The 27,085-nt window shown below is 38.8% G+C and overlaps 1 protein-coding gene across 1 annotated transcript in view; it reads right to left on the bottom strand.

The window, feature by feature from the left end:
- Positions 1-228: 228 nt before the first annotated feature.
- The window catches only part of ptgis (prostaglandin I2 (prostacyclin) synthase), a 72,599-nt gene continuing 45,742 nt past the window's right edge, over positions 229-27,085 (bottom strand). The window contains exons 7-10 of the mRNA XM_048608375.1: positions 13,226-13,379; positions 9,403-9,584; positions 3,476-3,627; positions 229-730 (exon numbers count right to left, since the gene is read on the bottom strand). Coding sequence (XP_048464332.1) covers positions 583-730; positions 3,476-3,627; positions 9,403-9,584; positions 13,226-13,379 — 636 coding nt within the window. The 3' untranslated portion in view covers positions 229-582. The remainder of the gene's footprint in view (positions 731-3,475; positions 3,628-9,402; positions 9,585-13,225; positions 13,380-27,085) is intronic.

Raw genomic sequence — 27,085 nt, 5'->3', positions numbered from 1 at the left:
TTGATTATAAAAGGTGCTATATAAATTCAGATTTTACTATTTCTGGTTCAGTGGTAATATTTCAATAAATTTACAAGCCAAACTGAAATAAAATCTAAACCTTGACATAAGGGCAAGTTCTTTGAAATGGTCTGTTAACTGACATGTGGCATTAGTCAACAACAACAGATAGGGTGGCATTGTATGTGTTCTATGAAATTTTGCAGACCATTTCACAGCAAAACTGTCAATATTGTACTTTTTATTTTTCATTAAATATTAAAATACAAGAATAATTTAAAAAAGTTTAGTAGTGTTTTGTTATAACTGTTTCCAGTTCTACACAACCACTTATCTTTACAAATTTTCATATCATCTTGTTGTGCATTTCTCATCTGAGATTCCATCCTGAATTCTAATGACACTTTAGTAAGAAATACCTTATTTAAAAACATCATTATCCATCAACTTTTCTTCTTAAAAGGAAAACAATTGCAGGAAGAGATCAATTTTCATCAAGGAAATAAAAATGAGAGTTCCAAAATGATAAAAACTTTGTGTACAATTGTAGATTGTGATATCTGTTGTGTTGTGTTCCTTGGGTTATTCAATCTTGACTTTATACTGAAACATGATATCATTTTCTGGCTGCATTAGTCCAAATCCATATCTGCTTGTGTTAAAGGCTGGAACTTCTGCCTTTGGATCAGTAAGTTGAAAATCAAAACAATTTAGCATTAAAGAAACAAACCTATAAAACAAAATATACAAATAATTTCAGTTACTTTCAATGACAGTTGTTAAGTGAGTGATACAGATGCTGTGTACATAGTTTAAGGTATTGTTCTAATATAGAAGGCTGGATTTTTGTGAAGGAGATGGGCAGCAAGAGCTGAGAGAATTCCTGACTGTGAAATTGCATCTCCTTTAATGAAGGTCCATCCTCTATCATCTCATTTCATGAAGGATGGGATGAGGAGGAGTCAGGTCCAGTGCTTCTGGAGGCAGATCTGAATTGGTGACGGACATGGGTGGATGGCAAGCCAGGAAGGCTAGAAAAGTCTACCTCCATTTACTTTTTATTCTTTCATAGGATATAGGCTTCACCAGCAAAGCCAGTATTTATTGTTCATCTCTAACTGTCCCTGAGAAAGTGCTAGTGAGTCGTCTTCTTGAACTGTTGCAGCCCATCCAGTGCAGTTATGGCCAAGTTGCGGTTGGGAAGGTATTCCAGGATTTTGATCCAGTGAAGGAATGGAGATATTGTTCCGTATCAGGACACTGTCTGGCTTGGAGGAGAACTTACACGTGAAGGTATTGTCATATGTCTTCCGCCCTTGCCCTGCTGCAGTTCATTTTGTACTCAACACACACTGCTGCCATTGTGTCATTAGTGGTGGGAGTGAAGGTTTGGGGTGGTGGGTTGGGTTCTGATCAAACAAGTTATCTTGTCCTCAGTGGCATCAAGCTTCCTGAAAGTTGCAGGAGCATACTGCCATCCAGGCAAATGGAGAGTATTCTATCATACTGCTGAGATGTTTCTTGTAGACGGTGGAAAAGATTTAGGGAATCAGGAGGTGTATTACCACCTCTAGGAAATTTTCAGTTGCTAATCTCTTGTAGCCACAGTATTTATACTGCTGGTCCAGTTCAGTTTCTGGTCAATGACAACCTATGGGCATTAACACTGCCAGTAACACCATTGAATGTCAAAGGGACTTTGTTTTATTATCTCTTGATGGAGGTGGTCATTGTATGGCATGAATATTTCATGTCAGCTATTAACCCAAGTCTTAATGTTGTCCAGATCTTACTGCATATGGACACAGAATGTTTTGGAATCTGATGAATTGCAAATGGTTATTGAATTTAGTGCAACAATCTGAACATCCCAACTTCTAACCTTATAGATCATTGATGAAGCTGGTTAGGACCCAACTCTGACCAACTGCTGCAGCAATACCCTGGGACTGAGATAATTGGCTTTTATAACCATGAGGCATTGATTTGTTTGATTAGAATCTTCAATATTTTGTAATAGTGCTTTTTTTGTCATCTGTTTATTTATTCAAGGTTAAGAGGCTTGAAGTGAATTCAAATATTTTTGACATTAATGATATGAGTGGCTGTGATTGATCAATAGCATTATCAGAAGGTAAGAGAGGAAATACTTTACAAAAGGAATTTGAGTGTTCTTATTTTGATTTTTCACTCAATACCTGGGTTCCCCAATGGGTCATGAATTCTCTGAGGTACTGTTAGCCACATCTCCTGACAGAACAGACACAGCTCCATCAAAACTCAGGTGGAGTATATTTTGAATTGCCCAGCTCTGTAATGGAGCTGGCAAAGGTGGGACGCTACAAACAGGCTGACCACTCACACCTTTAAGCTGTGCTAGTTAATGCTGCCCAAAATTGAAACAGTTGTGAGAATTCCAGAATTCTTAGTCAGCATGATTTATGTTTCAGCTGGGTGGATAGAAAAATCTGGATACTGAATAAACAACTGGAAATGACCACTTCAAGATGAACGGGATGGATTACAGAAGTTTTTAACTACCATCAGACAGAATACTTTGGGGAGAAATTTTGCAGACTTTTCATTTACTGCCACAAATTCAGAAGTCCAGCAGAAATCCCGGAAAATGTCTGAACAACTAGTTTTAACTATTTGTGCTGTTCCTCCAGGAGTTACATTGAAAACCCCCTGTGGAAATTCCAGGCATTTGTCTGCATCATCGAACACTCCAGTTCAAAAAAGACAAACTTATCTGAGATGAGACAGGCAACAATGCAATTCAAATTGATATACAAGAAAAGTCATTTCCATGCATTGCTCTGTCTGTGTGATGAAGGTGATGAAGCCAATATGACACTAGGCCATTTCAGGTGGCTATGGAGTTTTCTGAGAGATCTTGTGATGTATTCCTATGTCCAAGTCAAGTGACCTAGGTTTAAATCCCACATTTAACCTTGATGGCCATGGAAGATGCATTCATAAGTCAGCCAAACAGCTGGCCTATCAGCCTGCAAATCCTCCAACATACATCATTGGCTGTTGATAATAGCAGGAGAGATTCCCGATCAACCATGCCACGGAAAGAAATGTGGTGCCTCTACCATAAATTTCCATAGCTGCAAATACCACATGGATGTAAACATGCATGTTACCACAGTAATTAGACTCCCTGAGTGAGCTGTAACACAATAACCACAAGAGGGCTTCTGCAATATGGACATTCATTCAGCAGATGACTGATGGATTTTTCGGGACAATTCTAGGGAGAATTCATCAAATTTGGCAAAATAACAAGACAGCAGCAATGTATGACATTCCAGTTTGATGGCTTTGCTGACTTTCTTGTCACTCATGATACATTAGTTTTTTTGTGAGCTTCTGTAGTTACAACCTTGTAAGACAAATTGTATGGAAATACTTGTTGTTTACAGGAAAATAATGTATACTACATACAATGAATCTGAAAGACACTTACACTTTTAGGCTATTTGTTGCTAAAGATTGTCCAATACAAACATTGGTTCCTGCACCCCAAGGCATGTTGTAGTACTTCAGCTGTTTTCCACCCTTGAAGAAAACTGTTTTTCTTGTTCCATCTGGGTTCAAAAATCGATCATATTTAAATTTCTGTAAGGTCAATGAAAAAACATCATAATTAAAACCATATATCTTGGAGACTAATAGTAACTGATAGTAACACAATTCCTTCACAAACATGAATTGGCTGTTGGTTAAAAGCTATCGCATCAGTGACCCTGTGATCAAAAATACCGTATTTTGGTTTTGATACCATTATACATTATCCCCTCTGTCCACTTCCAAGTCATTCATACGCACTGAAGAATTACACTCAGGGACATGAGGGATATGCAGAAGTGAACATGACATCGGCCTGAAACAACTTTATACATAACCACTTAAAGAAAAGAACGAATAAAATCAAGTTCCTGTCTTCTATTAATTGTTAGATTTTGGAATAATATCTGATGATTGTAAAACATTTAAATAAACATTAATCTCAAAAAGTGACAAAGGGAAGACCCTTTCTGGACCATTTTACAACCAGGGTACTTTCTAGATATTATGAAGTTAATATAGGGGATGTCCAAAGAGATTTGGGGGGTTCAGATGCACACATCTTTACTATGTCATGAACAAATGCTGAAAATAGTCAAGAAAGCTAATGGAATGTTGGCATTTATATCTAGAGGACTGTATTACAAGGATGCAGAGGTTATGCTGCAGTTATACAAAACCCTGGTTAGATGCCACCCTGTTACACCCTGGTGTACTGTGAGCTGATCTGAGCACCTCCACCATGGAGGGAGCACAACATGTTTTTACAAGAATGTTACCTGGACTTCAAGGATAAGTTATGAGGATAGAATACACAAATTAGCCCTGTTTTCTCCAGATTTTAGAACATTAAGGGGTGATGTGATTGAAGCCTTCAAGACATTAACAGGAAAAGACAAAGTAGATAAAGGTAAACTATTTCCACTGCTTGGAGATTCTAGAACTAGGGGGCATTATCTGAGAATGAGGGCCAGACTGTTCAGGAGAGATATTAGGAAGTGCTTCTACACACAAAGAGCTGTAGATGTTTGGAACTCTCTTCCACAAACCGCAGTGGATACTGGATCAGTTGTTAATTTTAAATCTGAGATATATAATATTTTGTTAAGCAAAGGTATTAGGGAATAAGGGCCAAAAGTAGATAAATGGAGTAAGGCCACAGATCAGCCATGATCTCATTGAATGGTGGAACAGGCTCAAGGAGCTGAATGGCCTCCTCCTGATCCTGTGTTTCTTGTTTCCTATGTTCACTGGTGCCAAAATGCAATGGTGAGCATTAGAAGGACAGTATGGAAAACAAATGCTGAACAAATTTTCTTTGCCTCCTTTGAGAATATTACAGAGTTTGTTGACAAAAGAAATGCTGTGAATGTGACATATTTAAAATTTTATAATTCTAATGGCTCGACAGTATTAAATTGTCCAGAATTTAGGGGGAGGGTGTAGAATAGAAAACAAGCCTCTGAAAATTGGCGACACAAGGGAAAGGTCAGCTGTATAACAAAAAGTGGCATATATGTTGCTTCTGAGAACATTAAAGTCTGCAGAAATAACGTAAAAGCAAAGTCTCCAAATCCTATTCATCCACAGGCTGCTCTCTCATTAGAGAGAGATGACTGGTGGTGGTTTAACCTGAAGGTAATCGCATCTCAAGTCAAGGGGAGAGGTTGAGCAGGAGAGTTCTGCATTGTAACCTCAGATGGTGTGGGAATCTAATCTGTTGGCATCACTCTGCATCACAAACCAACTGTGCAGCCAAATGCATAAAAGCAAAGCTGTCTAAATTGGTGGATGACAACAAATCAGGGTTAGTTGCTTTTAGGGAATAAGAAAGAAGCACAAATATATAAAGTGATATATAATTCTAGATCTTGACAAAAGTAGGCTCATAAACATAGAACAGCACAGGAATTGGCCCTTCGGCCCACGATGTTGTGCCAAACGTGACACCAAATTAAAATAATCCCTTCTGCCTGCCCTCGTTCCATATCCCTCCATTCCTTGCATATTCATGTGCTTATCTTAAAAGTCTCTTAAATGCCGCTAATGTATCTGTCTCCACCACCACCCATGAAAGCACATTCCAGATTCCTATCACTGTTTGTGTAAAAACTTGCCTCTCACATCTCCTTTAAACTTTCCCTTTCTCACCTTAAATGCATGCCCCCTAGTTTTAGACATTTTAATTCTGGGAAAAAGACTCTGACTGTCAACCCTATCTATGCATTTCATAATTTTATAGATTTCTGTCAAGTTTCCCTCAGCCTTCCTTGGCTCCAGCGAAAACAAGATGGACTTTGTAGCCTCTGCTTATAGCTCATACTCTCTAATCCAGGAAGCATTTTGGTAAACCTCTTCTGCACCGTCTCCAAAGCCTCCACATCCTTCCTGTAATGTGGAGACCAGAATTGAATGCAACACTCCAAGTGTGGCCTAACCAAAGTCTTATAAAATTGCAACATGACATCCTGACTCTTGTACTCAATTCCACGACCAATAAAGGCAAGCATGCCATATGCCTTCTTTACCACCCTATCTACTTGCGTGGCCATCCTTCTGTACATCAATGCTGTTCACAGTCCTGCCATTAACTGTATACTTTTCCTTAACATTTGATTTCCCTCACAGCACGTCACACTTACACAGATTAAACTCCATCTGCCATTTTGCTGCCCATATCTGCAACTGATCTATATCCCGCTGTATCCTTTGACAACTTTCTACATTATCCACAACTCCACCAATCTCTGTATTGTCTGCAAACTTTTTAACCACCCATCTACATTTTCATCTAAGTCATATATATTGTGTTATATATCACAAACGGCAGAGGTTCCAGTTTGGAACACCACTAGTCACAGACACCCAGCCTGGAAAACACCTTTCCACCACCTCAATATGCGACTCTTATACCTATCATCTTATTCCAGTCATGTAGTTGTCTCCAGCACCACCTTATTTTTAATTTTTTGTAATTATCTCTCTTCCTCTCTTAATCAGATTATAAATCATCCCTTTGCTGATTATTCAGCTGTTGACACTTTACTCACCATCTAACACTCTTGGTCACCTGCAGAGACTTATCATCTGACACTCCACTCACATCAGTTGTATGATCTTTTAACCTCTCTGCCCTTGATGTCTCTGCCCATAAACTCTGGGTCTGCGTGCTGTGCTCTCTCACTGCACCTGACGAAGGGGCTGCGCTCTGAAAGCTTGTGATTTCAAATGAACCTGTTGGACTATAGCCTGGTGTCGTGTGACTTCTGACTTTGTCCACCCCAGTCCAACACCAGCAACTCCACATCATATTTGCTAGTGGCCTCCTAATGCGCCCCTATTTCGAAGGCAGTTAGCATTTTTAAGGAGGGCACTGAATAAATATTTAATTAGTGAAGTGATTAACGGTCAAGAGAAATAACATTATAAGTACCCACTAAAGCTTGCGGCAGCTGCCGTCAAGGCTCAGTGGGAAAATACCATCATCCAGGGTCTTTCTGCTGAAGTATAACAGGGTCTGTTCAGTTGTCAGATCCTCCCAGTGCCTCAAATGTACATAAATATAGACTTGTATAAGGAAGAAATGCCTTAGGTTTGTTTGCTCTACACAAGTAAAGATTGTGTAAGAGTCAAACTTCTCTAGTGACTATGTATGTATACAAGACTTTTTATGAATGAAGTATATTTTTGAAATTAAAAAAAATGTAAGTACTATTTTCAAAATTTTGGGATGTTCCAGATGAAATGTTAATGATTATTTCCAGATCTGTAACCTCCTGTTTTAATGTTCATTACAGAAATATAATTTCTATCATTTATGAAATTCCTTATGGTTAATGGATTTGTCTATATCTTAATCCTGTCTATTCTTCATAAGACATACTATGGCAGAGTCAGTTATGGGTGTACTAAATCTTTAACAACTTTGTATTTGAACTGGCTTTAAAATTCCTTCAGCCAAAGTCATCTTGGTTATAGATGAAGTCACATAGCAAGCTAAAGCTGTCGTCTCAGCACCCATGTATTTTTACATTTTTGTTTTTGCTGTTTGACTAGTAATGATTGACAGGGTCAACAATACGTTTTAATGCTGAAGCATCAGTCAAGTTTCTAATCCTAGTCACTGTATTGGGAGACTGTAATACTTTTGGCACTGGTCATTCAGTATTATTTGCTAAGTAGTTTAGTCACAGCTGTCACCGAGTTGGGTTCCATCAGGTTTGTTATAAATCTAAAAATTAAGCAATTATGAGAGAAACTTTGAAGCAACGTTGTTCTTCCTGGATGCCATCTTTTTATGCTGTAAATGCTGTAAGAGAATATTGCCAGTCAGGAGACTGCCCTCCCAGCTAAAGGAGACACCCAGATGGAATGACATCAGTAAATATGCCAGAAATAACAGTGCTAATTACAGCACCATGAATGATATTAGTGAGAATATGACACTGCCCTTATAAAGTCTGAATTTGATTTGCTTTCAGTTGATATTCCAGTAAAAGAAAATAAAGACATTTTGTGATCTTCAAGATGCTGTGGCAGTGCTACCCTGTAACTTTTATCACTGAGAATGACGAGACCCTTGGAGCAGGGAGTGGGGGGGAGGGGTGGTGGGGAGCATCACCTTGAAGTGACTTAGACACATATCCCTGTTCCTTCATCATTGCTAAGTCAATATTCTGGAATTCCTCACCTGCCACCAGACTGACTGCATCATTATCAAAATGTTTATAGCAATTCAAGGAGAAAGCATTACCTCTTTCTCATGGGAACTACAGATGAGGAATACATGTGGCGTTGCCAGCATTGCCAATCCCAGGAACAAATCTTTAGAAATGTTTAATCATTGGTATTCTCCTTGGTCATACCACCAGAAATCAGAACACTGTCCCCAGGAGGATAACTCCTGCCGAAAGATTTAAAGCCTACCCTTCTGATGGAAACTGGTTAGGTAAATTGTTAAAACGCTCATAGTGACTTACTCATCTCCTTCCCCCACAATCCTAATTTTAATCCGCTTCTTTGAGCAGACATGAAAAGCATTCAGCTGAAGTCAGGAAGACCCTTTTTTATAATGCCAATGAATTTACCAGGTCTTGACCAGTTTTAGCTAAGGTTTTTTCCAAATATCCTTGTCAATCCAAAGCAGGTTAGGCATGTAAAGAGGGAGGGCTTTTTACTTTCTCCCGTGTGACCAGGAATATTTGGCCAAGCCAAACAACAAATATATAGGCCTGCCCATCAATCCAACAATCAGTTAACAGTTTCCTGTTATTATTACAGGATCGCCTGGCCCTGCATGATCAGTGCCCCTGTTTGTCATTACCTGATGCCTGATGTTTAGAATGTCTGCAGGCTCCCCAACAACGCGTGAACAAAGTCTGATAGGACAGTGAGGTTAAAGTTGATGCATTTCATGATGCCACCAGGAGGATTAAATAAGCTGATCGCTGTGATTTCCAGCCAGGAGCTAAATTAATCTAAAAACCTTATTCACAGCATGCCATCTATCGCAGTGCAACATCTCCTTGGTATTGAATTGGATATTAGCCTCGATTTTGAAGTCACTGCTGGAGTGCAACTTGAACCAAAGGCTTTCTGCAGTAACTGAACCAAAATGGTACTTTAAAAGCAAAGGCCAAGCCAAGTTTTTAAAATAGAATTTTGTTTGGTATATAATGATTTTAAACTACAGCCCTTGCAAGCTGGACAAAGAGAATGGCATTGCATTAATTTAATTTCAATGAGATATTTATACCATTTGAATTTTCAATTTTGAGCAGTTTCTCAACTATTTATGAAACATGTCATCAAATGAATCTAACTTACCTCAGAATCTTCATAGATTTCTGGGTCCATCTGGGGACTTAAATAAGGAAAGAGAACAAGTCTGTCTCCCTTGCGGAGGTGATATTTTCTGCCATCTGCAAGCTGCAGCGACATACTCTGGAGAATTTCTCTAGTAATAAATGGTGCTGCTGTCAGCCGCAGAGTTTCATTTAAAACACTATCTGTTAACAAAAGAGAAGGAATGTCACCATACTTTCAAAAATTAAATTAATTAATCCCTTGAGTTTTCCCATACTGTTCTGTTGAATTTTTCAGTCGAAAACTAATTGTCATTTTTACACTGTCATGAAATCTCAACCCTTCCACAAATGAAAACATTTACTCTCTATCCACTCTATTTAATCTTCTCAATATTTTGAACGTCTCTATTCAATCTCATTTCAGCTTTCTTTCCTCTAAGAAGAACAATCCCAGCATCTGCACCCTCCATCTAGTGAACTTTCCTGTCCCTGGGACCATTCTTGTAAATGTTTTCTAGACTCTCTCTAATGCTTTTGCAACTTGCTAAATTGTGGTGTTTAGCACTGTACTAAATATTCTAGTGGTGACAATGTAGTTCAAAGAATAATCATAGCTTCCTTGTTTTTATACACTGTGGCTCCAATTTTGCCACAATAGAGAGCCTCTCTGCGGTGATGTCAGAGGAAGTTCTAAATCCTAGGTCCCACCTGTGAACCTGACATTTTCTATTTTTTTGGGGATGGTATCAATGCAGTGTTGCAGCTCCAAAGATCAGGAGTGCGGCCGGCCTGCTCAGGAATGGATTGCTGCACCAGCTTCTCTCATGTCACTGGCTCGAATCTCAAACGAGAGCACCATGCCCAATCCATTTCCACCCTGCACCTTCGCCAATGCCCCCCAATCACCCACCAACCACCACTACCACCACACCAAACCAAAAATGGGAAGTGCAGGCATCCATTTTTAATAGTCAGGTTTGTGGGGCTGGGATATATCCATCATCTGTGTACCTGACCTGGGAATGAAGTACCTAAAAGTGCTATTTATAAATTTCAGATCTCCTATGCCTGTTAAAGTTTTTTTTTTAGCTGCCCTGCCACTTTCAAGGATCTGTGCACATTTACCTCAGATGCTGTACCTCCTTTAGAATTGTGACATTTAGTTTACCTATCTTTGTTCTTTATACACTTTATACTCTCTGTATTAAATTATATCTGTCCATTCTTCGAGCCTGAATTTATCTTTTTGAAATCAATCTTTCCTCATATTTCATAACACTTCCAATTTTGTATTAGCTGACAGTTTCAAAATTGTACATCATACATCCAAGTAAATGCCATTAATTTATATATCAAGAAAAGCAGAAATCTCAATACTAATCCCTAGGAAACCCTAGTGAGTACCCTTCTCCAATCCAGAAATCCACTGTTCAAGACCGCTCTATTTCTGATGCCTGACCTAACTTTGTATTAATGTTGCCATTGTTCCTTTTATTCCATAACTTCAAGCTGGTAAGCCTGTAATGTGGCACTTTATCAAATAACATTTAGAAGTTCAAATATTTTTGATCCTGCACCATATCAACTGTATGACCCACATTGGCTCGCTTCGTTACTGTCACCAAAAAGTTCAATCATGTCAATTAAACATGATTTTCCTTTAACAAATCCATGCTGGTTTTAATTTATTAATTCAAACTTTTCCAAGTGACTATTAATTTTGCCCTGGACTATTCTTTCTAAAGCTTTCCCTTCATCAAAATTAGACTGATGGTCCTGTAGCTTCTGGGGTTCTATTTACTCCCTTTTTTGATCAAATGCATAACATTTGCAATCCTTCAGTCTTCCTACACAACGCATTAATCTAAGGAAGATTATGAATATTACCCCTGAAATTTGTAACCTTACTTCCCTCAGTACCTTCAAATGCCAATCCATCCTGTCTTGGTGACTCATTAGCTATTAGTACAGTCAACCTTTCTCGTGACTCTATTTCTTAATTGTTAGCCTGTCCAATATCTCTACTCATTATGATTTTGGAAGTACCTTTTCCTTTGGTTGAAGTATTCATTCAATACCTCAGCCATGTGCTCTGTCTCCATGTGCAATTCCCTTTTTAGGTTGCTAATTCACCCAGTCGTTTTACGACTCTTTTATCATTTCTATACCATCAAAAAGCTTTGGATTCTCTTTCACATTAGCTGTCTGTCTCTTCCCATACTATGTCTTTGCTTTTTCCTCTTTAAGCTGACTCTCTGAATTTGTCAAACCTTTCTTTCCACATTGTATTAATTATGTTGATCCCAGAAAGTAGTTAACTAGTGACAGCTGGAACATATTTAATGTAAACTTAAGACAGGCAAGGAATATCAGAAAGTGTAGAACATTTGGTTCCTTGACCCTTCTCCTTAATTCAATGTGATCATGCTTCAAATCCACTTAACTCTCTGCTCTACATATTCCTCTAATTTTCTGAGAGACCAAAGATCTATCTCAGCCTTGAGTATAATCAATGATCAAGCATTCACAAACTGCTAGGGTACAGAATGGCAACAAAAATTCATAACACTGAATCACATGATTTCTCTTAATCTCAGTTATAAATGATCGACAACTTATCCTGAGAACTGTACTCTTGTGTTTTCAATTACCCAGTAAGGGAAAACAACCTTTCAGTGTCTGCCTGTCAAGACTTTTCAGAATCTTATATATTTTAGTTAGATCATGCTTATTCTTCTGAACTCCAGAGAATACAGATGCAATTTACTCAGCCCCTCATCAGAGAACAGCTTCTCATACCAGGGACAGCCTAGTGAGCCTCAGCCTTCAAAGCAACTTTATCCTTTCTTGGACAGGGAAACCAAAAACTGGCCACAGTACTTCAGGTGTAGTCTTATGAAAATCTATGTAAACTGAGGTATTCTTTCGGATTTTTTGTATTCCAATCTCCTTGCAAAAAAGACCGACATGTAATTTATCTTCCTAATTGCTTACTGTCCCTGAATTCTAAATTTCTGCTTTCCTTGTGTAAGTGAACCTAAGTGTCTCTGAACATCAACATCTAAAAGATTCAAGCCTTTTCCAAAAAAGTTCTGAAAATTTGGATTTTCTGTTCTTACTGACAGAGTTGTTTACTAAGTTGTACACAATCTCACATTTCATCACATTATACCCATCTGGCACTTGTTGCTCACATACTTAAACTGTTTAAGGAGGACTCTTTCAACTAAAGCAAAGAGAATTATTTCATCCAGCAATCATGACTAGCTTCAAAACCAAGTGATACAGTCAAAGGACTGTGAATGAGGTCATTCAGTCACTGTATCCTCGGGTTCCAATGTAGTTTGACTGTGTTTATTCTAAAAGAGGAGTTGAACATAATCAAAATGAATCACTATTGGCCTAACATTACTTACATAATAATTACTTTTATATTGATCTGAGGACAATATTTGCACCAATGCTTCCCTAAATATGGGTCTCATGCATCTAACAGTAATATCCAATGTAGACTTGCTAGATCCTCAACACTTGCACATTGATAAAAATACATTTCAATAAGGGAATGTGGAAAAGTCAATGTACTTAATTTGACAAATTTAGTTACTTTAAGGGAAAAAAATACATATCACGTCAGGAAATAAATCTCTGATAAAACTGAAAATCGCCTAATTCCAAATCAGAGATTCAAGAGATTCAAACAGAAATTGATACAGTTGGGTCCTAGAATTGCAATTTGGGTAGGAGACAATCCCATTATTTTCAAAAACTGTAGCAATAATTGGTTATTAACTTTTCATAATTGTGAAACGAATAAAACCATATTTTAAGTAAAAATATACCGAAAATTGGAGTATTGTCAAGAACTTGCTGACTAATAGTAGACATTACACAATTGCAGTAGATTTTCTTGACTTCTTCTTGGACTGCAGACATTGCTTCTGGATGTTTCAGCAGGAACAATAGGAGCCAAAATGCTGCAGGCCCAATATTACCCTAAAAATAAATCAAAAGAAGTTTATGTTGTTACGTCTTTAGGCAGGAAAGGTTTTATTTATTGAGTTTTTCAATACATGTCAGATGCCAACGCCTATAAATAAACATGCACAGCACAGTTTGGAGAAATCTTTGTTGACAGACCCTCTAGAAAAACTGTCAAAGATTCAACACAAAAACAATGCAGATTCTATGCATTCTCTGACTAAAGGATCGTTCACAGAATCCAACAGATGTTATCATCATGTTTCCTACTTCAGGGTGATTTAATTTGTATGCAGTTTACACGGTTTTTTAAATTTAAAATGTAGAGAATGAAACAGTTTGTCATTACAAAACAGCCAAGTGTTCAAAGCTTGTGATAAGAACATAGGAACAGAAATAGACTGCTCAGCCCCTCAAGCCTGTTTTGACATTAAAGGCTGATCTGTGGCTTAATTCCATATACCTGCCTTTAGCTCTTATCCCCTAATACCTTCACTTAACAAAAAAAAACTCTCAGATTTAAAATTAACAATTGATCCAACATCAATTGCCATTTGTGGGAATTTTTCAAACCTCGACCACCTTTTCTGTGTAGAAGTGCTGAACAGCTTGGCCCTAATTTTTTTAGACTATGTCTCCAGTTCTAGAATCCCCAACCAGTGGAACTAGTTTATCTTTATCTACCCTGTCTTTTCCCATTAACAGCTTGAATACTTCAATCAGGTCTCCCCTTAACCTTCTAAATTCTAAAGTATTTGAGTCTAATTTGTATAATCTCTCCAAGTATCATTCTGGTAAATCTATGTTGTACTCTAAGGCCAATATATACTTCCTATGGCATGGTTCCTAAGTACTTCAATATTTCGTATGCTTTGGGTTTCTATGTAAGTTTGTAACTCCCAATGCTGTTCATGTAGTTAATTTGTAGTAAGGATGCCAATCTTCCATAAACACTTGCAACTTCTATTTAGTTTTGTATTTTCTGATCCTTCCACTGGCTTTTATATGATTTGGTATTTTAGTTTTCTTTGTGCCACAAATGCATATCAAACATACTTCCAGCTTCTTATCACTTCTTCCTCCTATTATCCACTGTTCTAAGCATTTCTAACATCTCCTTTAAGGACCTGCTGCTTAGGCTCAAACTTTGAAAAAGAAAATTGGTTCATATGCATTTCAAGCATGGCGTGAGTTAAGCTTTTGATTGAATATGGTATAAAAGGAGCCCACGAAAAATTGAGATTAATGAAAAACAATGAAAACTCTCCACTGGTTGGAATCATATGTAGCACAAAGGAAAATGGTGAGGTTGTCAGAGGTCTATCACCTCAGCCTCAAAAGGTCACTGCAAACATTTGACATACCGTATCTTAGATCCAGCTATATTTGATTGTGTCAAGAATTACATTCTCTTCATCATAATATCAGAATCAGTCATGTTCACTGACAATTACACAACGTTCTATTTATTCACAACTCATTAAAATATGTATTAAAATAAGCTTGCAGCAAGACCTGGACATCATTTCAGCTTGGACTTTTAAGTGATAAGTAATGTTGTACTATTCAAGTGTCAGACCCTTACAATCTGCACAAAGAAAGAATTCAAACATCTTTGCATGCAATCAATGGCATTTCCAACAGTGAATCCCCTGCCATCAGCATCCTGAGGTCCACCATTGACAGAACAGGACTGGATAAACCACTGCACCTATAAATGTAGGACTAAGCCTGCGAGTTCTGCAGAGAGTAACTCACCTCCTGACTACGTGGTGCCTGTCCACCAATTATAAGGCTCAAGGCAGGAGTGTGATGGAGTACAAAAGTTATAAACAACCTGTACATAGATGTTATTAAACACCTCTGGAGCAGGTAGGGCTTGAACCTAGGCCTCCTGGCTCTGAGGTAGGGACATTGCCACTGTGCTACAAGAGCCCCAAGTTCAACACCATAATGCAGCTATCTTGGTTGACATGTTAGCTATCGTCATAAATAATTATTCCTTCCACATTGGGCACACAAGAGGAGAAGTGAGTACCATTGACTGCAGTGACATGCCAGAACTTCTTTGACAACAAAGACCCAAGACTCAAATCCTACACTGGGAAGAAGACATGCGAGAACATCACCACCTCCACGTTTTCCCCTAACTCACGAACCAACTTGACTATATTGGCTAATCCTTCATCTTCACTGGGTTACACACACCCAACAGTACTGTGGGCATATTTCCACCACATAGACTGGAGAGCAGCACCTCAGGAAGACAACCCACCATCTATTTCTCATGGATGATTAGGGATGACCATTAATTACCACAGATGACTTAAAGAAAAAAGTTCTGACTAAGGCCAACAATTTAGGAGTCAGAAGAAAGGTCTGACTAATTTAGCAGAGGACTCAACTCTAGGTGTGGGTTTCCAATTTGTTTAAATTGTCACAATTATAAGGCCATTAAATTGTTGCAACGATGTCTAAATTAAGTTCTAAAATTCTTGACCAAGCTTTTGGAGCTGCCTTTCAAATAGGTTGGGGCCAAACACAGAGTGTGATTCTAAGCAGACCTGGTCCATATCTAGGCCAACATGGTGGGCTCAGTGTAGGACATATGAATGGAGAGTCACAATAAATCTCAATAAATCCTTCAAGCCACATAGGCCCCTTAACTGAATCTATTTAATCATAATTGTCTGACCACCACCCTATTTCAATATGCTCAGGGTCAGGATTATGCCAAATCTGTCAAATTGTCAATTATGTCAAATGGCCTCCATCTGTACTGCAAATGCCTATAGGAGGACTGGCATGGAGTCTACCAGTTACAAACTTTATACCCACTTTGCTCTGATCGAGACCCAGACCTTCTCAAAAGGTCTTTGTTGGTCACAGATCCTAATATTACTTTTTCTGGTTCAGCTGGTTTATTTTTCATTTTGCCTCTGTGAAGGTTAATGAGAAATTTAATTTACTGCTATAAAGAATTCCATTTATTTATGCTGCTGTTGTTTCTTTAGACTTAAAGTGCATTAATCTGAAATTATCCACTATGCAGAAAAACTGTAAAATGTCTGCATATCCCCCAACCCTTCCCCAAATTCAAAAGGTCAAAGAAACAGAGATATTCAGAACAGACATCCAAGAAAAGTCAATATTTTTGAATCAGTATTCAAACAAGGAACAACAGCTTTTGAGAAAAGCAAGGAATAATTGGAACGGAAAATATTTCCAAAAATTCATTTGACAGAAGAGAGAGCTTCATATATTCACCAGTTTAGAAGGCTAATTGATCAGCCATTATTGTGTGGCCATTGCATCCAATACCTGATGTGGCAATGCTTATGTTAGTGCCTGTAACTTAAGAATGAGATATAGATAATATGGTATTGAAAGATTCACCAGATTTTTATTACAGCTTCTGATATATAAATATATAATAGTCACAGGCGCTTCAATGTATTAAGCTATTTGGTTACAAAGACTAATCCACTTTCACTAATGTATCATGCTTCAAGTAGCCCCAGTTAAGATGGAGTCTGGGACCTTTATAAATCTGGTCACATGTAGTGGTTATACCATGAGTATGACTCTTAAAAGTATACTGCATGCTGTTAAACATTACACAACAATCGTGTGTTGCATTTTGATAAATATTTTCAGCTCCCTTTCATCCTGTTACCATTAAAATTGTTCATGTTGGGGATCTCTGGTCATAACGCATCTAGTGTTATATTGGGAGTTAAGAGCATAGCACATTGTAATATTTAGAGTATATATTTGATACAATATAAGTTACATAGCTTTGTTAAATAAATGTGAATACTATATTTCAATTTAGAATTAATTCTAAATTGGTCAGCTATCTTAATTGAGAAATATTTTAGGAGGCTGGTAACCTTGAATTGCACAAATTGTTATGCAAGTGAAAGATCGTTTTGTTGCCAGTTAGCTCTTTGACATTGCACAAAAGTCTGATCAATCAGATCACTCAAAAAGGCAACCCTGCAATAGTCCTTGATTTCCACCAAGCCAGCTTATTCTTCTTTCTGACTACACATTTATTCAGTTCTATGTTTTCAAGGAAATGTCTCTATATTGGAAGTTTCATTAAAACATCAAATCTATTTTCCTGTAATTATCTCTCCTTCAGACTAGCAATACACAATTTAATTAAATGTATCTGAAACTGCTAGGTCTGAAAACTTACTAATCAAGTGCGCTCAAGTTTGTTTTTGCTTATGATTTTTCAATGGTAAGAACAAGTTATTCATCAGCCTGAGGAATTCTGAAAGGAAGTCTCACTATCAGGACTGCATTTAATAGTTAAGGAGATTCCAGAGAATCAATTACAGCCTCCTTGCGCATTTTCTTTCCTGCCACATATTATGGACTTTTCTATATGCTTGCTATACAGAAAATAATTTAGTTTAGAAGCTCAGTTATTACTATTTATATTACTAAAACGTGAGGTGAGTATTTTTTCTGTGCAAATAGGAAATGGGAAAATTTCCATAGATTCTTCCAGTCTTCCGTGGAACATTGACAATTGTGAAAACCACAGAGAATCAAACTAAACAGCTGCATTTAGTGATTTACTGGCAGTCCCTGGTTGCAAATAATTCTGCTCTTGAGCCCTTTCGCAAGTCCATTTGTACACAAGTCAGATCACAATGCAGGACAATAAAAAATAGCAGTTTTTAAGTACAAGGAAGCATTTATCTGTTGGGTCTTTAAAATTTCACTCTTGTTGGCATTGTCTTTGTAAGTACGCATGTTTGTAAGTTGGACATTTGCAACTTGGGGGCTCCCTGTATGTTGTTTCCATGAAGTGCTATAGATGCAGGTAAATCTATCCATTTTATTACTGTCCCCCATTGTTTACGTGTTAACCCAATTTCTCAATATAAATACTCCATCAATGTCAACATGCTTACTATTTCAACAACTTAAAGCTTCTCAGAAATAACAGGACAATGTGGATATTCCAGATAAACAGATGACAAAAATATTCATGGTTTCTCAGAATCTACTGTTGTAACTTTAGCAGGAGATCGGTGGAAATGTTCAAAAACAAATTACAAGAGGTTTCTGTTGTGTTCTACTGGTCAAGATTGATACTATTAGGAAACACCTGCAGAAGTTCCAGTTATGCGTTGACAGAGAGAACTTCTATTCATATAATGCACTGATAAAGTACATCACAATCAAGTCAGTAATTTTGAAGTGGGTTTCGTATTATAATCAAAGTCTGGGTGAGATTACACAATTTGCCATTATTCCAGACAGGGTATTCAAAACTGCGAAGCTTCTGTCTGAGGAAGGATGAACTGATTCCCCTTCTTTATTCACCCACCACCTTGGTTGGCTGCAACAAGGTTAATTTAAACAGGACCCATTCCTTTGTGATAACAAGGTGCAGCGCTGGATGAACACAGCAGGCCAAGCAGCATCAGAGGAGCAGGAAAGCTGACGTTTCGGGTCGAGACCCTTCTTCAGAAAATTCCTTTGTGGATAACTTTCTCCCAAACTCAAATGAACATAAACTTTAAAAAGAAACAATCTAACCAGGATCTCTTGAATTAACAAAGAGGGGCTTTATTAATTATTGAATATGAGAAGAATTGGTAACACAACACACATATGCACAGATTGGAAATAAGAGGTGAGTTCAGGAAGAAAAGATTTACAAAAGGAGAGCGTTTAACTTTGCACCTGTTGTAGTGCAAATTAATAGTAACATTGACGGGGTAGTTAACAGTTATTTTTTGAGATTCTTGGTTTTACAGTCTGAGTGAAGTTTCTTTGTCCTGATTTCTTTTATTAACTGGTTTACAGTATTCAAAGTGAGAGTCTTTACTTACACATGCGGGTAACTAGGGGATAGATCATTGACTGTAACCTTTACAGCAACTGTGACAGATACATATGACAGCATTCAATCCACTAGACCACTCTAGTAGAGCTTAAACTGTTTTTTCAAACCCCTTTGTTTTACATTTCTTGAGGGTAAAAAGATATACCTGTAAGAGATGGTCTTCTGCTGAGAGAAGAGAAATAGTCAACCTTCCTCATTATCTCTTCTTGCTAAGTCCTTCCCTGTTTGAAGTTTCCCTGACAATTTACATGTGTGACATTCAAAGAGTTTAACCCAGGGTTTTGCCAGCAGTCACTGAATTTAAATCTGCAGTTTTTTTTTCTCTCTCTGTAGCAGTTCTCCTTTTAAAAAAGACACATTTTTGAATTAAAAGTACCAAATATAGAAAATATTTAGAAATACCTTGGGACTCTACAACAATTGTAGCTGACATAATGAAGAGATATGTCTGGCAAACAGCCTGGATGTAAATGAACAGCTAATCTAGTTTTAATGACTTTTTAAATGATTTACTTATGGTAGGTGAACCTTGCTGGCATGGCCAGCATTTATTGCCCATCTCTAATAGCCCTTGAGAAAGTGATACGTTGTTGAACTGCTACCGTCCATGCAGTGTAGGTACACACAGCAGTTAGGGAGGGAGTTCTAGGATTTGACTCAGTGAGAATAAAGGAACTATTGATATACTTTCAGTCAGCATGGTATTCAGCTTGAAGGGGAACTTACAGGTGAGGGTGTTCCTTTGCATCTGCTGCCATGATTCTTCTCTATGTAGAAGTCCTGGGTGTCGCAGGCTTTGTAGGTAGAGACTTGATGAGATGTTGCAGTGCACCTTATACATGGTCAATGTCTCTAGTTCTAGACTCCTAGTTCTAGATTCTCCCACAACAGGGAACATTCTTTCCACATGCATTCTTCAAGATTCTTCAGGATCTTATATTTTTCACTAAAGTTGCATCTTACTCTTCTAAACTCTAGTAAGTACAAGCCTAGCCTGTCCAGCCTTTCCTCATAACCACTAATGCCTGACACTGGTATTAGTTTAATAAACTTTCTCTGAACTACTTCCAATGCACTTAAACACCTTCTCAAATAAAGAGAACAATCAAGATGTGGTCTCAGTAATTTCCTATATAACTGAAACATAAGCTCCCTACTTTTGTATTCAATTACCATTGCAATTAACAGTAATATTCTTTTTGCTGTCTTAATTACTTGCTGTACCTGCATAAGAAACTTTTATGATTCATGCACCAAGACAACTAGATCCCACTGCATTTCAGAGCTCTGCAAATACTCACTATTTAGTTGTTCTTATTTTCTTCCTGTCAAAATGGACAATTTCCCATTTTTCCGCATCATGCTCCATTTGCCAGATCTTTGTCCACTCACTAAACCTTTCCATATTCCTTTGTAGCTTCCTTATGGCCTCTTTTAAACTTAATTTCCTTCATATCTTTGTGACATCTGCACATTTAGCAACCATACCTTTGTTTCCTTCATCTTACTCTTTAATTTAAATGGTACAAAGCTAAGACCCCAGTACTGATCCATGTAGCATATCATCCATTACAACTTGCCAACCAGAAAATGACCCATTCATGCCTGCCCTCTGTCTCCTGTTAGTTAGCCAGTCTTTTATCCATGCTAATATATTACCATCTAGACCATGAGCTCTTATTTTCCACAACAGCTTTTGATGTGGTGCTTTATCAATCTGGAAATTTACATTCAATATTTCCCCTTATCTACAGCATGTTACTTGTTTAAAGAACTGTAATAAGTTGGTTAAACACAATTTCACTTTCAAGGCCTGATTGCCTTGAATTTTTCTAAGTGTCTTTAGAAATAGCTTCTAACATTCTCCCTTTGTGTCAGATGTTAAATCAACTAGCCTGTGGTTTCCTGCTTTGTGTCTCCTTCCCCTTTTACATAAAGTAGTTACACTCCTATTTTCTAATCTAATGGAATCGTGCCGAAACCTAGGGAATTCCAGTGACATTTTAAATTATACTCAACTTATAACTTTCCAACTCATAGGTAAAAGTGTGACCACAGAGTCACAGCACATACCCAATCAGTGAATTGAATTAAACTATATCAGAAGATTATGAGATTCTGGGATCAGAAATTAATAGGTGACATTAGATTGAAATTGATCTCTATGTACAAGCGTTCATTACATCCTTTGATGATCAAATCAGCAGAAGTAATTCATGTCAGGAATCTTCCAGTGACGCAAATGAAAAACAGAACTCCTATCTCCACTAAACATCCTTACCCACCTGCAACAGTAGAGCAGTACTATAATTCATGGTGCATTCTACAGTGTATTGTTATCGATGTAACTGTGCACAAAGGACAATTTCCTCCTTATTCAGCTGTCTGGTTTTCATTCTATTTTTTGCTATGGTGGGATACTCACTATCTATAAAGGGATCTATTTGCTGCATATACTAGAAACTATAAATATCATTATCTAAAAAAATCAATGAATTCTGTCCTTGGCTTTTATAATTTTAACCTTCATGCATTAGAATAGAACAACAATTCAAACCACAAAAATCTTACACCCAGAGGAAATGTGAATGTATAATGCTAATACTAACAGGCAAACTGTCATGTACAATATATTATACTAACTGAGTGTTTTATCTTCTGAAATTGCAACACCATGGTCAAGGACACATATATCCATTCCAAAATTTTAAAATTTCACCCAGTGATTATGAAATAGTACTGACAATATAAAAGCAAGTCCTCTAATTTTCATACATTGAATAGGCACAGGATGAATCAGAGACTGCTATTTTTTTCTCCCGAGTGATCAGATCACGACAAAAATAACTTTTTAATAAGATACCACTCAAGGGAGAATAATAGCACTTATCACAGCATGAGTGAAGAGCCAAGAATGACTTGCAGTAAGATAACCACTTGCAGATCTCTCAGAAATATTCCAAAAAACCTTTACAAAATTAGTTATTTTGAAGTGGAATGACTCTTATAGTAGAAAACAACAGGCTAGTCCTTTAAGGAGATCCCACAAACAACATTGAGCTGAATGACTAGTTCAGATGTTTTAAAATTTGCTGTTATTGATTGAAGGAAAACTGCTAAACAGATTACCATAAGTACAGTTTTGAAGGTTCCTCAGCCCAAAGATTATTATAATTGTTGAATGCAATTTCAAAATACACTGCTGCTAGTAACTCAAAGAAATTCCATTTTTCATACTTTTCAATTGGTGTCAACAGTATTTTGAGGAAGAAGTCCCAATTTTTTTTCTTTCCTTTCTGTGAAGAAATGTTTCCTAACATCAACCCTAAAGAGCTTAAATTATACTCTCTTGTTTCGGACTCCATGATCAGATAAAATAATTTCTCTCCATGTCATATCAAGGGGAGGAATTTTCCCATTTTTAATTTAAATGTTTTGTTGAGTGAAATTCATGGCATCTGGACTGCCATGGTTTGGAGCAACATTATTTTGTCCAATCTTCCATCCTTCACCTCATTAATTATGTAACTGGAGTCTAAGGCATCTTTCTTGGAGAATTGTGCAGCTGTAAGTGTTCATCACTGCTGAGACGTTTTGGCATTCACACTGCTGGTTTCATATTTAAAGCCCAGCTACACACCACTTCAGATGCTGCGAGTCAGGAAAACCCCTCCCACTGTGATACTTGATCATTGTCACTGAAGGCATGGCCAATAGGAAAGGAAACCTGGATCCCCATTTCTTGGATAGGGACTTGGATGTCTTGGTGACAGTGTGGGGGAGTGAGGGGCTATTCCTTTTCCTGCAGACTGCCAAAGGAGGCCACACTACCAGACTAAAACTGCATGGATCCAAACTGAATCTCACTACTGCATGCATCATATCCACACAAGAGTTCTCACCCACCTCATTCTCCCAAAAATCCAACCCTCCCTGCCCTTCAAGCAGATGTTCCCCTGCACATCTGCCAATGTGGTATACTGCATCCGCTGTACCCGTTGTGGCCTCCTCTACATCGGGGAAACCAAGCGGAGGCTCGGGGACCGCTTTGCAGAACACCTACGCTTGGTTCGCAATAAACAACTGCACCTCCCAGTCGCAAACCATTTCAACTCCCCCTGCCATTCCTCAGACGACATGTCCATCCTGGGCCTCCTGCAGTGCCACAACGATGCCACCCGAAGGTTGCAGGAACAGCAACTCATATTCCGCTTGGGAACCCTGCAGCCCAATGGTATCAATGTGGATTTCACAAGTTTCAAAATCTCCCCTCCCCCTACCGCATCCCAAAACCAGTCCAGCTCGTCCCTGCCTCCCTAACCTGTTCTTCCTCCCACCTATCCCCTCCTCCCACCTCAAGCCGCACTCCCATCTCCTACCTACTAACCTCATCCCGCCCCCTTGACCTGTCTGTCCTACCTGGACTGACCTATCCCCTCCCTAACTCCCCACCTACACTCACCTTTACTGGCTCCATCCCCGCCTCTTCGACCTGTCTGTTTCCTCTCCACCTATCCTCTCCTCTGTCCATCTTCTATCCGCCTCCCCCTCTCTCCCTATTTATTTCAGAACCCCCTTCCCCTCCCCCATTTCTGATGAAGGGTCTAGGCCCAAAACGTCAGCCTTTCTGCTCCTATGATGCTGCTTGGCCTGCTGTGTGCATCCAGCTCTGCACCTTGTTGTCTAGGATTCTCCAGCATCTGCAGTTCCTACTACCTCTGCACTTTCTGTTCAGTCAGTGGGAAGACCTCACCCCCTCTACAGCTCATGCTTCACAACACCTGCATTTCCATCCAATTCCATTATACTCAGTCCCTCCCTTTGTCTCATTGCAGGAGGAAATGTCCCATCTCTGGACTGATGTCTCCACAAAACTTGAACTGAGTTACCTATAATCCTACAGAACTGGCTGTGGTCCAAACCCTGGATTGCAAGGGAATGTATCCGTAAACTCTGGCGGGACTAAACATCTGACTGACCTCTGACTGGCTGTAGTGTTATCCTGTAAAAGACAATAGTTCCTGTTTACCTCACTATAGTCTGTTCCCCTTTGACCTTCACACATGGCCACTTGCTTAAAGCACATGCAGTATGCTTGTCTAATAAACTGCTGATGCATGCTGCCGTTGTGATGTGGCCAGGGTGCTGAACAGTGAAATGTCCATCCCTTGACTGTTTAGTGCCTCTCTGACTGTGTTAAAAAGCAATGCAAGCCACAAAGGCTGACAACCTGTAAGTCAATGCTGATGTCAGCTAGTGTACACTAAGAAAGCATTGTGAAATAGACAGAGGCTGGAGGCCTCAAAGTCAATGTATAATGAGTGAAGACTAAGAAAGCAAGCCAGGAGCCATAAGATGCATCCTGTGCATCCCTGTGTGCAAAGTGACTCAGCTGAATCATGCCATTCCTAGGTGTTCCTGAGCTCCAAATTAAAGTGTTGAAGGGCAGTGGTGTATGAGTTGACTTGAGACCCAGGTATGGAGATGTGGTGAAATTGGACATTTGCCAATGCTTACTTGAGTGTGTGAATGGTAACGGAGGATGATGACCAATGAGCATGAGTAGTTGGGTGATGGCTAGGACAAGCATTTAGTAACTGCAGTTACCAGGTACCTGCTCTGATTTACATGTTGGAAATTTACAGTGTCTGGTTTCTCAGGGAAGGAAAGGAGGTTTGGAAGTTTCATATGAATAAGGTGATTTGGGGCTTTAATGAGTTGTTGATACATAGAAATAAGGTAGTTACTGCTCAAAAGCAACATTATGAAATCACCATTTAGGGCTTGAGGCAAAAAAAATCAGAATATCTTTCATTGATGTTGACATTCTGCTTTTATCTTTCTCTCGGCATTTTCTCACCTTTCTTGCCATTGCTTATGCCACGTCAGGAAGGGGAAAATTCTACCCTTACTGTAAACACCTCAATCTTCTCTACTCAAGAGAACATAAACCTATCCATGCAAACTATCCTCATTCTCTATCTATTTAGGGACTCTGACCTCCACTTGTTCCAAGATCAATAGATCCTTTGTAACCAGAACTGTAGGATTCCATGTGTAGGTTAATCAGGGTTTTATGCAAGAATTTTTTTTAATGAGATGTGAATACTGATGGCAAGAACAGCATTTGTTGTCTGTCCTGTGAGAAAGTGGTGGTCACCTTCTTTTTAACTGCTACAGTCCCTCTGTTGAAGGTACACTGACAGTGCTGTTAGGAACGGAATGTTTTTGACCAAGCGATGATGCAGGACTAGACCTCAAGTCAGTTCCAAGCTCCAAGTCAGGTGTTGCTGCTCCCGTGTGTCTACTACTCTTGTCTTTCTGGCTGGTAGAGGTCACGTTTTCGGAAGCTCCTATCAAATAAGGCTTCATGAGTGATATATTGCTGCTACTGTAGCCTGGTGCCAGAGAGGGTGAATGGTTAAGATAGTTGATTAGATGGCTGATCAAATGGATCCTTGATGGCAGAGAGCTATTTGAGTGTCATTGGAGGTGCACACATCAGGCAATTGGAGAGCATTCCATCATGTTGTTCTTTTTGGGAGAAAAAATGTGCATGAGTATAGGCAATGAAGTGACAGAATGAAGTAACTCCATTGAAAGTGCAGGGGAGGTGATTAGGTTCACCATTCGGTTATGGTCATAATGGGGTGCAAATGTTACTTGCTACATATCAGTCCAAGCCTGAATGTTTCCAGGTCTTGCTGCAGGTGATACAGCTCCAGTATTTGAGGAGTTGGGAATGGTAATGAACACCTTGCAATCATCAGTGAGCATCCCCACTTCTGACCTGATGATGGAGGGAAGGCCATTGATGAAGGAACTGAATATTCCTGGGCATAGGACACTATGAACTCTTGCAGTAATATCTGGGGGCTGAGATGGTCAGCCTCCAGCACTACCGCCATCTTCCTTTGTGCTAGGTCTGGCTCAAACCAGTGAAGAGTTTTCTCTGATTTCCATTGACTTCAATTTTTCTAAGGCTCCTTTATGCTACACAGAATCAAATGATGCCTTGCTGTCAAGGGCAGTCACTGCCTTTTCTCCTCTGGAATAAATCTCTTTTGTCCATGTTGAGACCCAGGCTGTAATGAGGGCTGGAGCTGTCTGACCCTGTCAGAAACCAAACTGAATACCGGTGAGCACCATCAATGACACCTTTCAGCATTTGCTGATCATTGAAAGGAAACTGATGGGGCAGTTATTGGCTGGATTTGATTTGTCCTGGGTTTTGTGGTTACGAAATCCATAGGCAATTTTCCATATTAAAATTCCACCCAGACATATCCCCCTACCCTATCCCCATAACACTGCATTTACCATAGCTAATGCATCTAGTCTGCACATCTTTGGACTGTGGGAGGAAACCCATGCTGCCAAGGAGAGAATGTGCAAACTCCGTACAGAGGCTGGAATCGAATCTGGGTCCCTGACATTGTGAGGCAGCAGTGTTAACCACCGAGCCACTATGCCCGTCCAGGCTTTTAGCAGTAGTGGAAATTGTCAGGGCCCAATTTTACTTGAACATCCAATCGCTTTTTACTCCAGATCTAAAGGCTAACATTTTATGAACATTTTCACTGACTGTCTCTTTGACTTTTCCTCACACCTAGGCAGACACGTCCTGCTGATTGGTGGTATTTCAATTTATCTTTTGAGAAGCCAGCATGCTAGGGGAATCACAAGGAAATTGCCATTCTGTACTATATTTTGGCATTTTGTTTAATTGCATTGTGCATCTCTTCCAAGGTTCAAATAATTTCCTTTCAATGTATGCCAAAGGCAAAATCTTCCTAGAAGCATAATGAAAATGTAGAAGGCAAGATTTCAATTGCATAACACCACTATG

The sequence above is a fragment of the Rhincodon typus genome, chromosome 19, assembly GCF_021869965.1.
Source record: "Rhincodon typus isolate 14 chromosome 19, sRhiTyp1.1, whole genome shotgun sequence".
Classification (NCBI taxonomy): Eukaryota; Metazoa; Chordata; class Chondrichthyes; order Orectolobiformes; family Rhincodontidae; genus Rhincodon; species Rhincodon typus.
The sequence above is the reverse complement of the archived record's forward strand: the minus strand, read 5'-3'. Positions and strand labels throughout refer to the sequence as shown.